The sequence below is a fragment of the Neofelis nebulosa genome, chromosome 4 (assembly GCF_028018385.1).
Source record: "Neofelis nebulosa isolate mNeoNeb1 chromosome 4, mNeoNeb1.pri, whole genome shotgun sequence".
NCBI classification, from domain to species: Eukaryota; Metazoa; Chordata; class Mammalia; order Carnivora; family Felidae; genus Neofelis; species Neofelis nebulosa.
In genome coordinates, this window is record NC_080785.1 from 14,551,637 (window position 1) to 14,563,842 (window position 12,206).

Below are 12,206 nucleotides of genomic sequence, written 5' to 3' on the forward strand. Positions count from 1 at the left end.
GGGAGGGGCGGGTCACGTGAGCGTCCGGAAACCCTGGCTGCCGGGGCGCGGATGAGGTGGCGGCGGGGACGACGGGCTGCGGGCAGCGGAGCGGAGCGAGCGGGTCAGTGGGCCGCAGCGCGGCGACTACGGCGCGGTCTCGGATGCGCGAGCCGCGGCGCGTGGGGCGCGACCGAGGAGGGGCCGGCGCCCGGCTCCGGGCGAGGTGTGCGGGCGCCGCCCGCGAGGGTGGTCCGAGGGGCTTCCAGGGGACGGGAGCGCGATGCGGAGGTGCGGGTGCGGGTGCGGGTGCGGGTGGGGGCGGCCGGTGGGTGTGGCGCCGAGGGCCGGGCGGGCCGCCGCTCCCCTCCGGCCCGGGCCCGGCTCCTCGGTCTCGGGAGTGCGGGGCCGGGCGGGGCCGGCGAGGACCCCAGCGGCAGGAGAGCGGGAGGATCCGGGAGGGCCCCCGCGGGGAGTAGGGCCCGGCCGCGCGCCACGAGGGCTCTTGTCCCGGAAAAGGGCTGCAGTTTAGACCGGGTGAAGGGATGCTTTTCAGGTGGGGTGCGAAGGAAGGCAGGCTTTTGGAAAAGATGCGCCGAGGCCAAAGAGGGAGGGTCTTAGTGGAATAGCTGGGTTTTGTATTCTGCTAACTGCTGTGGCCTCAGTCGAGGAATTTGGTCACATTACGTATTCGTCATTCTCTCAGGATTCTTATTTGCAGAATGTGGTCTGTTTATTCTCACTTTTGACAGGGGATAATGGGAACGTGGCTACAGGGCTTTTGGCGTTTCCTGAAGTATGAGATTGTAGATGATCTCATGGTAACTTGTGACTGAATGCTTGTAGGGAGAAGAGTATTTTCCTGGGGTGAGGGAAATCTGAATCCCAGTTGCTGCCTTTCTTCAGTGTCTTGGTGCTGAATTATTTCTTTGCCATTTGTTGGATGTTCCTATATTAGGAGCTCTCTAAAATTGTCTCATTTAATTCTTTTCTTTTTTTAAGTTTATTTTGAGAGAGAGAGAGAGAGAGAGAGAGAGAGAGAACACAAGTGGAGGAGGGGCAGAGAGAGAGGAGAGAGAGAATCCCAAGCAGGCTCCACACTGTCCACTCAGAGCCGGATGCGGGGCTTGAACTCATGAATCATGAGGTCATGATCTGAGCTGAAACCAAAAGCCGGTTGCTTAACTCACTGAGCCACCCAGGCGCCCCCTAATTTAATTCTTAAATGAGGAAAATCGAGGCTCAGAGAAGTTAATTAAGTGGAGGGTCTATGGTTCCAGCTCCAACTTTAATGCCTTTTTGTGGGTCACATGTGGTTTCAAAGAACATAATTCTTCTGTTGACCTTTCGTTTCCTTTTTTTTTTTTTTTTTTAATGTTTTTGTTTTTGAGAGAGAGAGAGCGCAGAGGAGGGTCAGAGAGAGCAAGATGGAGGATCCGAAGCTTGCTCCTTGCAGACAGTGGAGAGCCCGACGCGGGGCTCAAACTCACGAACCGTGAGATCATGACCTGAGCTGAAGTCGGACACTTAGTGGACTGAGCCACCCAGGCACCTCGGCCTTTCATTTTCATTAGAAAATGACCCTGAAACAGTAGTTTTATAAAATTGAAGTCAGTGCAACGTGTTGTTTCTTTCTAGATGTCAGAATCAAGTGTATTATCGAAGGTTCCGTTTTGCCCACTGATAAAATGAAATGTCGCAGCAGTAACCGTTAACTGGCATATGAGTCTTTTGTTTAGGAGAAGGAAAGTTGTTTTTGTTGTTGGTTTTTTTTTTTTTTTGTTTTTGTTTTTGTTTTGTTTTAAGTACAATCTACCCCTCAATGTGGAACTCGACCCCAGACCCCAAGATCAAGAGTCACATGCCAGCCAGGCACACCGAGAGGGAAAGGTTTTTATCTTGAAAACTAGTTGTCTTTGGAATATGTTTACAATGGGTAGGAAGAATGTAGTTTTAGGAACCCTGGAATAAGACAAGAGAATTTTACAGGGAAGTGCTAGGTACTTTACATCTGTGGCAATGAAACAATTTAAGAAGAGACAAAAATTACAGAAGGCTTGAGTTTTGAGTGAAAGGATTTGTGTGGTACAGATAAGTGGCTTCAAATGGGATGATGTGGGATGAAAAAGTTACTTGTGTCAAACATTGAGGTGCTAAATTACAACACACACAATACTGTCAAAATAATTGAACTCAGCTATGCATTCATTACTCTTCCACCTACCTTTTTCTGTTTTAGTACACACCATCTTTTTACTTTGCAAATGTAAAAACTGAAGTCTGAAGAGTGAAGTAATTGCCCATCTCATTGTCCTTCTCATTTGAGAATAGTAATAGTGTAACCACTATTACTAATAGGTGGGGTTTTTTTTTCCCCATTCAGGACTTCTGCTTCCAAGCTTAAGGTGAGATATTTCTAATCGTTGTGTTTTACCCAACTTCAGATATTTTAGCCTTTTTTTCTTACATAGTATAGCATAGAGACTAGGGTCAGGTCTGGGTTTGAATGCTCGCTTCCTCTGTTAAGAGATACTACTTTATAAAATCTGTTTTCTTATTTATAAGATGTGAGAACTAAATACAGTAACGCAAGGCAAGTACCTAGCACGGTGCCTGGTGCTTCGAGAGTATTCGGTGTTGGTTATGGTCAAAGAATTCATTCGTGCACAAAATCTTTATGGATCATTCTAAATGCTCTACTAGGTGCCAGAGATATAGCCGTGGACTGAAGACAGATGAGGCCGTTCTTTTGTGGAGCTTACAGCTGAACAACACACACGAAAACCGTTAAACCAGATAATTTGATTGGAAACAATGCTATGAAAGGAAGAAGCAGAGACAGAGGGGAGACAGGTAACTGAGTAACGGCCGCGGCCATTGTAGACGGGGCGATCAGGGCACACCACTGACGGAGATGATTTGAGGATGAGCCAAGAAAAGGAAAGGGCAAACCATTCGCAAAGAACCAGCAGAAAAGCATTTCAGGCAGCGGAACAGCAAATGCAAAGACCCCAAGCAAGGAAGGGCTCAGGGACAAGAAAAGAATTCGGTGTGGGGACGTTGTAGCGAGTGTGGAGGTGTGGTACTGGCGAGGGTGGGGAGGAGGGAAATGGGCTAGCTCCTTGCTGTGTCGAAGTGTGGCTAGCTTCGTGGTGGCAAAGGATGGCGAACCACCCAGATGTCCGGTGGGAGATTGGAATGTGGTGACCCTGTAGGTGCAGATAGGGGCAGATCTCCCACCTCTGACAAGTGAAGAAAAGAAAACGGTGCAGAATAGTGTGTCGTATGCTCCTTTGTGTACGTGTGAGTGAGGAGCTATGCCTGGAGTGGATGCACAGGCATGGATTCTGCAGGGATGCAAAGAAACCTGTAAGGGCACGGGGTGATGAGATCAGAGAGGGAGACGTCACTCTCTGGTACCCCTTCGATGTCTTTTGAATTTTCTGCCTTATGCATGCATGACCTATTGACAATCAGTAAAACAATTAAAAAAGAAACACCCACTCTCTCAAAAGGCATTGCTCAGGCAGTCACCTCCTTTATCCTTAGCCTCCTTTTGCAAACCACAGCTGTCCAGTTCACTGCTCTCCTCCCCTTAACCTTCCAATTTTACTGCAGAGGACTGGGGTAGTCAGGCTTTGAAGGGCGTGGCAAATTGTTTTGTATTTTCATCTGAGTCTTGGGAAGCTATCAGTGTGTTTTAAGCAGAGGGTGGGAGCTGGTTTATGTCTTAAGATATATTTCTGGCCGATGTGTGTAGAATGAGTTGGGGGCAGGGTAGACCGAAGTGGTGAAACCCTGCAGAAGGCTTTAGGGGTAGGCTTGGTGGGGGATGGGTGGCTAATCTTGGTGGTGGCAGTGGGGATGGAGAGAGGAGGAATACTTTGGGATGTATTTTGGAGGTAATTAGTGATGGGTTGGTTGTGGAAGCTGAGAGAGAGAAAAGGAAAGATGAAGGATAAGTCCTGGTTGCCTTGGGCAACTTGGGGGAATGGTAGTATCATTTATGAGGTGGGGGGTACTGGGGGGAGGAATCAGTTTTGAGGGAGGAAGTGAAGCATCTTGCTTCAGGTGCACGAGGCATATCAATTGGACAGTTGGCTGGACTGTCGGGAACTCTGGAGGGTCCGAGTTAGAGCCATTGTTCTGGGCGTCGACAGAAAGCCGTCGCGCTGGTTGAGAGAGAGGGGTGCTGGAGCTTTAACGAGAGCAGTGTGGAATTGTCTTAGAGGTTGAGAGAGCAGAATCATTAGGGAAGTGTAGTCATGCTGGGCAGTGTTGCATGCCCTTTGAGGTTTGTGGTTTTGAATCTAAAAAGTGAAATCAGCCTGCCTGTGTGATTTTTCTCCGGCAAACTGCAGCCGCTTGGGTACAGGGTGGGTGGACAGAGGCAAGAAAAAAAGGCCCATAAGGGAGTTGGATAGATTCTAAGTTAGTGAAGAAGGAACTGAGGACAAGAGGAGGGTAACGGATGATGGGAAAATGGTGAGGTGACTGAATTGGGAGCTTTGCTGAGGTAAAATGGTGAGTGGGAAGTAGGAGAGCAAGGAGTTTTCTGGAAGGGAAGAAAGTTGGGTGTTTGAAATCTGCCTGGGGGAGGTGATGTAGTTACTGGATGGGGTTTTTATTGTGGAAAACCTCTATAAAATTGTGGGTTATTATAGACGAAAAGATGGGTGGTGAAGAGGACCGGGGAGTGATAGATGAGCCACCAGGATATTGCACGGAGACCGAAGCAGTGGCAGAAGACAAGCGGGGCAAGCGCTGTCTGTAGTGACAGCGGAGTGCCGGGAGGTCAGTAGGTGACAGGGCTGAGGGGCAGCGGGCAGTAGAGCCCCCGGCATGAGCTCAGAGAAGCTGATTGGGGCAGGGTGAGGACTGGGTCAGAGGACGTGGCCGTGGGGGCCGAGATGCTTTCCGCGGGCCATCTGTCCTACCAGCCTTCCCCCTTCCGCTTTGTAGTCTGTGTCTCCCACAGCATTCCTGGTACAGGACAGCCTGAACTCTTACTGCTGTGGGGTGGAAATGGGCTCTGAACATCTATAGAAAGTAACCGTTTTGGAACGCTTTATATTCCAAGGCATTGTTTTATAAGGGGGAGATTACCTTCCATCTGGACACGTTGCATGTCTTTTATTCAGCGTTGATCGCACAATGCAGAGTGTCTCATTCTGGAAAATACCTTGTATGCGTGATCTTCTAGGGCTCAAAAAAGCTTCATCACAAATCAGATGAGTTCATGATTATGAACTGGTTTTGAAAAGGAGTGAGCACGGCTCAGTGATTCTGGACCCTTTTTGATGGCAGGGATCTTATTTTTAGTAAGTTTTGTTTTTAAAAGCTAATTCTTGTTCTCATATGATAGTTGTATATTCAGTATCCATTGAGAAAATGCTAAGTGAATTTAGCTAAATGCTACTTTGAATTTAGAAGTACTTAAATGAATTTTGGTTTTATTAATTATGACAGCATTTACCTACACTTGGAAAATGTTAGACTAGAGGAGTAAAGAAAATGGTCTTCAGAAAGTAGAATGTGCTTGATGGAATCAGACTTGGCAAAAACTCTCAGCACTTTCCCAGGGTCACAGAGCTCACAGATGATTAGAAATCGCTTCTGTGGGGCGCCTGGGTGGCGCAGTCGGTTAAGCGTCCGACTTCAGCCAGGTCACGATCTCGCGGTCTGTGAGTTCGAGCCCCGCGTCAGGCTCTGGGCTGATGGCTCGGAGCCTGGAGCCTGTTTCCGATTCTGTGTCTCCCTCTCTCTCTGCCCCTCCCCTGTTCATGCTCTGTCTCTCTCTGTCCCAAAAATAAATAAAAAATGTTGAAAAAAAAAAAATTAAAAAAAAAGAAATCGCTTCTGTGATGTAGAGAATATAAGTGCAAGGTATTATTATTATTAATTATTGTAATTACTTAGGACCAGATGTTATAATAGTATTCATTTTAAATGGCATCCTGCCAGCAGCAGGTGATTACCTAAAACTATTTTCCTGGTGTACTTATTAAGCTTTTTTTCTCATGTCACGGAACTAAGGAAAAGGTGGTTGATTAGAAATGAAATCCAGATGGTCTCAAACAGCTCGGTAGTCATTTAAAGTTATTAATGTAACTGCAGAGCCTTGAAATACACAACCATTATTGCCAAAGCAATGTAATCCCAATCTGTTGGAGCATACATTTTTGGAATTATTTTACCTGATAAATTACTGAATTTCATAACTCTTATCAGCATACTGTTTTGAGGTGTGAATGTATGTGTTCAGTTCAAGGAGCTACAATTTACACAAAGCTTTGAGTTCCACTGGGTTTCATGTTTAATTCAGGGGATGGAGGTAAATTTAGCAGTAACACTAATAGCTCTCGGGTTCGTAACTTTCTGGAATTACAGACAGAAAGTTTATTACGTTTTGTAAGTGGAATTTTAAAATCCTACTCGGCTCATTATTTTGTGAACATTTTTCAGGGAGAAAGATTAAATGAAATTAGCTACATTCTGCTGTGGGCTTGATTAATCCTGGGCAGATCAGTGGCTAAAATAATTATCTTAATAATACCTTACTTACATTCATTGTTTATTTTAGTCTCATGACTCTCAAAAGAGACAGGACATTTTATAGACTACCACATGCAATTCATAGAGATTGGCGTGTCCAGAGGCTTATAGCCAGTAAGTCAAACAGCTATAATGTCTAACCACCTCACCTTTGTACCTTTTATCCAAAAGTTTCAGGAATGGCCAACTGGTGGGTCTGTCAGCATTTACGGTTTGGCTACCTCTCCTAAACTGTGGCTGGTGAAAACATGAGTCTAATAGAAGTTACAAGGCACACAGCCTTGAAAGCAAAGCCCTGTGACTTGCTAATTTCAGTATTGGGAGCTCTTGAGTTTGTCTCCTACCTCAACTATTGCAGTACATGTAGCATACAGGTCATTTTGTTAATTTAACTTTATTTTTTCTTAATAAGCAAGTGAATTACAAGACTTTACCAATGCTGTGGATGTTTTTCCCTTCTGATTATAAAAGTAATATATACTTTTATTGTAGATTTTTTAGGAAAGCATTTAGAAAATTAAAATTACCCATAATCCCACTACGCAGAGAGAGCTAGTGTATTCCCTATTTATTTGTAAATATTATGTAAACATAGAGTTGAGTTGATGATATTTATAAGTCATATCTTACTTTTTTTTTTTTTTTTGTAAGTCATCTACGCCTAACGTGGGACTTGAACTCACCACCCCAAGATCAAGAGTCATACGCTTTACTGACTGAGCCAGCCAGGCACCCCATTTCTTCCTTTTTTCACTTGCCATTTTCTCATGTCACTAAAAAGCCTTAATTCTTCATGTCAAATGATTATAAAATATTCAGCTATATGGATATACCATAGTTTATTTAATCATTCCTCTTTTAATTGCATATTCAGTTTGTCTCTGCAGACTTATAAGTGGAGACATTAAATTTTAGATGCTTACTCTGTGCTTAATTCTTGGGTATTAGAGCATGGATGCGGCTTTCAGAGAGAACCAAGGAGAAGTGAGAGAAAGCAGTGGAGACAGAGGGCATGGGAGTGGCCCTGCCTCTTTACCCATTTCCTTACGACTGACACAAAGTTCGTTTCTTTAACATAAAAAAGCTTCTTTGAAATACTGTGAAAGCTACCTTTGTTTATAGAGCTGAATGCATCTTGTATTTCTTTAGGGATAGGTCCCTGGAAATAGAATTTTTTTTTTAATCTTTATTTTTGAGAGAGAGACAGCATGTGAGCAGGGGAGGAGCAGAGAGAGAGGGAGACACAGAATGCAAAGCAGGCTCCAGGCTCCGAGCTGTCAGCACAGAGCCTGACGCGGGGCTCTAACTTACGAACTGTGGGATCATGACCCGAGCCGAAGTTGGCTGCTCAACCGACTGAGCCACCCAGGTGCCCCGGAAATAGAATTTTTGTGTCAAAGCTCTTAATGACTATGGCCAGATTGTCTTCTGTAATACTACATTTTACCTCCATCAGCAGTATATGAGAGTTTAGGAGTCATTAGACCTTGAACTACGTTGAGCACAATCTTTTTTAACTATATAAGCGTTTTCTTGCCTTAATTAATATTTCTTGTATTGCTGACCAATTGGAGCTTTTATATGATAAATTAATTAGACATTTCATTTCTTCTGAGTTGTCTATTCATTTCCTTTCCTCATTTTTCTGTCAGAATTAGTGATTTTCTTTTCTTTAAGATTTTGTTTTATTTTAAAGTTTATTTTTTTAAGAGAGAGAGAGAGGGGGAGAGAATATCCCAAGTAAGCACCAGGCTCCATGCTGAGCCTGACTTGGGGCTTGATCTCATGACTGTGAGGTCAAGACCTGAGCCAGAATCGAGTCGGACACTTAACCTTCTGAGCCACCCAGGCAGCCCTGCGATTTTATTTAAGTACTCACAACCCTGAGATCAGGAGTCACACCTTCTTCCAACTGAGCCAGCCAGCTGGCCTTGAATTAGTGATTTTCTTACCAGTTTGTATGAGAGTTCTTTCTGTTAGTATGCAGTCTTTTGTCAAGGATTTTTCTTTTTAAGGACTTGTTATAAAACATAGTTATCAATCTAGTTTTCTGGTGTCAGCTAGCCCATGTGATTTTTTTCAAGGCCTGATAATATGCTGACTGGTTATAAGTCTAAATAATTCAGTTTTTAGATTAACTGCCTATTTTAAGTAATGTTGATAATGCGTTTTGTCTTTCCAGAAAGAAGAAGTGATGTAAATAATTCACTGTCCAAACTTTGAGGTCAGAGGTGAGAAGGAAGGTCAGGAAGACTATGGCCTGGCCAAATATTTTTCAAAGAGGAACCCTGTTCTCCCGATTCAGCCATCATCACGTTGTTGTGTTCTTGCTCACCTTCTTCAGGTATGTGGATGGATTGCTAAAACTGTTCTCTTGTGTGTTTTGGTTTGTTTGTTTGTTTGTTTGGGAGAGGTACTTACTGCGTGGCAAGTGTTGAATGCACGAGTTGGCATGGGCTTATGAACTGGCTAGTTATTCTTTCTGTTGTACTTTTTGGTAGCCCCGTGGGCAATGTTTGCCCATATTTGGCCAAAATGTTTGGCAGCTTTGGTTGTCCCACTGGGGGAAGGGGTGCCACTTGGAGTGGATAGAGACCAGCGATGCTGCTACGGACCCTACGGTGCACAGGCTGGCCTCCCACAACGGAGAATTTTCAGGGCCCAAAATGTCAGTAGTGCCACGGTTGAGAAACTGTGGTTTAACATGAAATTCTTTCTTTACTAAAACCAGGAGCTTCAGAACACAGGATGCACGTGTTCAGGATATGCCCTGTGCATCCTTGAGAAGTAAAGTAAAAATTGTATGAGACAATTGTAAGGAGCGTGACCAAGGAATCATCAGTATTTGTGATTCTGTGGCCCTCAGTGGCTCTCTTTAGTGGTCCATAGATGACATAAACCAGGCTGTTTGGTTTTAGGAGCCATGTTACTTATAACCCTGTGGCTCAGCTGTTTTGATGATTTCTTCTGGGTAGATTTTCTTTTGTTGATCTTTATTGAAGGCACCACAAATGATGTGATAGGTTTGTTTGGTTGTTTTAAGGCAGAACTAGGAAATGGTTCTCTAATTGTGTAACAGTTGATAGGTAGTTTTGGATGCTTTCTTTAGGGATAGCTGTTTGTTGGGGATGAGAGGAGGCATCAATATGAGGAAAAGACAGGACTCAAGAGAAAGCTACTGAATGGCTAGTACAACAACAAGGGGCCAATGGTTGCTAAAGACTTAAAATTCTTTACAGAACTGCCTCCATGATTTAAAGTCGGTCGGGATCAATCACGTATCTGTCTTCTAGGTGGAGGGATAAGTTAGGAGTGAACACAGGGGCTTATATAAGAAGACTAGTTAAGTTTTTCTTTTTTTAAAAAAAAAAAATTTTTTTTTAACATTTATTCATTTTTTGAGAAACAGAGTGTGAGTGGGGGAGGGGCAGAGAGAGAGAGGCAGACAGAGAGTCCGAAGCAGGCTCCAGGCTCTGGACGGAGAGCACAGAGCCCAATGCAGGACTCAAACTCACTGTGAGAACTGTGAGATCATGACCTGAGCTGAAGTCAGATGCTCAACCGACTGAGCCACCCAGGGACCCCCGGTTAAGTTTTTCTTTTGCTTGGCAGACTGTTTCAGTTGATAAAGCAAAACTTTTTTTTTTTTTTTTTTTTTAAGAGAAGAATTCTAAAATTGAATGAAACAAATGGGATTTTATTGAATGCCGTTTTCTTTGCTATTCATTCAGCTGTATTTCTTTTCTCTTTTGCAGTTATTCGTTGCTCCACGCATCAAGAAAAACTTTTAGCAATGTCAAAGTCAGTATCTCTAAGCAGTGGACCCCAAGTGCTTTTAACAAGTCCATTAGATTGCCTGTAGAGGTAAGTGGAACAAAGTGCTAGGACGGGTTCAGGAAGCGAGCCATGCCCACCCCGAAATTCCTCTGAAATTCTTCTAGTTTGTTTCATTCATCTGCTTAGGACTCTGAAAAATGGCTGTTTCCTCTGGCATAAAATCCAAACTATTCTGCCTGATTTCTTAGCTTGCCCTGACTCAGACCTGTTTTACTTACCGTTCTATCCAGCTGCTTTCTCACCGTTTTGAAGTGACACAGTTCTGGTGAGACTGTTTTTTAATTGAGTTTCACAAGCACCTGTACTCATTTCTGCCTTTGAGATTTTGCTCATGTTCTTTTTTAGGCTCTTTCTCTTTTTTCCTTCCCATCTAAATCTGGCTTTTCCCTCTGTGGCAAGATAAAATGCCACTTTTTCTTCTTTTTTAGGTAATCTCTGCACCCAACCGGACTTGAACTTGCAACCCAGAGTCCAAAAGTCGAATGCTCCACCAACTGAGCCAGCCAGGCGCCCCTAAAATGCCACTTTTTCTATCAAATTTTTTCCTAGCTTCCACTAATTCCTCCCCCCCTCCCATCTGAACTGTGTACGGTGTGTTACATAGTTTAATGTCTCAGTATTTAGGTACCTTGTGATTGTTTCATTTGTTTGTATCTTGCTTAAGAGTCTAGAAGTCAGGGAGTATGTATCCACTTCTTTGAATTCATTATGGATCAAGTGAATCCTTTGATGACCAGTTGGAATGGAGATGCTATTCTTTACGATACCCTATTTCAATATACAAATCCACTCCATGCATTATTTTAATGTTTTCATGTTTATTTTTCAGAGGGAGAGAGAGGAGAGAGAGAGACAGAGACACAGAGAGACAGAGAGACAGAGCATGAACGGGGGAGGGGCAGAGAGAGAGGGAGACACGGAATCTGAAACAGGCTCCAGGCTCTGAGCTGTCGGCACAGAGCCTGATGCGGGGCTCAAACTCATGCACCACAAGATCATGACCTGAGCTGAAACCAAGAGACAGACACTCAACTGACTGAGCCACCCAGGTGCCCCACTCCATGCATTCTTTACCACATTCCTTGAGTTCTACTTATGTGGAATTGTAGATACATATTAATATTCTTGGCATGTCTTCTTTTTTTTTTTAATTTTTTAAAATGTTTTTATTTATTTTTGAGACAGAGAGAGACAGAGCATGAGCAGGGGAGGGGCAGAGAGAGAGGGAGACACAGAATCTGAAGCAGGCTGCAGGCTCTGAGCTGTCAGCACAGATTGGATGTGGAGCTTGAACTCATGAGCTGTGAGATCATGACCTGAGCTGAAGTGGGACGCTCAACCGACTGACCACCCAGGTGCCCCATAACAGGAACTTTTGAAAGGAAAGATGTTAGGAATAGAGGGTTAGATTTCACATCGAGTCTTGACAGTGCTGTGTGCTCCCTGAGTACATCTAAATGATCAAATGACTTATCACAAACCTTGGAGTGCCCTTGAAGGGGTCATGTGCTCTAACCTCTCAACCAGTATAGATGCTTTCTTTGTCATTTTGAAAGATGATCACTCACCTTCTGCTTTAATACTTCTAGAAAGTTCTTTCCTATGTTAGGGAAAAGTATTCCGCTGTTTAATTTTGATCGTGGGTTTTCTTCTGAGCCATTCGTAGTAGTCGATTCCTGCTGCGTGACAGCCTGTTGAATATTCAGAGAAGACCTTTCTTCCTAAGTTTCTCTCATTTAGGCCAACGTGCGTGGTTCCTTGAACTGTGGCGTAGTGGTGCTGTGTGCTGAATGTGATTTTGCAGGTGCAGTCTGATTAATATACAGAGCGACAGG

General features: G+C 44.1%; 1 protein-coding gene across 8 annotated transcripts in view; it reads left to right on the forward strand.

Moving 5' to 3' along the window:
• Positions 1 to 12,206, forward strand: part of SLC37A3 (solute carrier family 37 member 3) — a 152,555-nt gene continuing 140,349 nt past the window's right edge. For 4 of the 8 annotated variants that reach the window (XR_009260203.1, XM_058724102.1, XM_058724097.1 and 1 more), the window contains exons 1-3: positions 1 to 103; positions 8,717 to 8,878; positions 10,290 to 10,398. Coding sequence is in view for 7 of the 8 variants with exons in the window: in XM_058724102.1 (XP_058580085.1) it covers positions 8,790 to 8,878; positions 10,290 to 10,398 (198 nt within the window). In the remaining variant the exon portion in view is untranslated. Of the gene's footprint in view, positions 104 to 183; positions 271 to 2,682; positions 2,833 to 8,716; positions 8,879 to 10,289; positions 10,399 to 12,206 lie in introns of those variants that run through there. The other 4 variants (XM_058724098.1, XM_058724099.1, XM_058724101.1 and 1 more) reach the window with 4 other exon arrangements.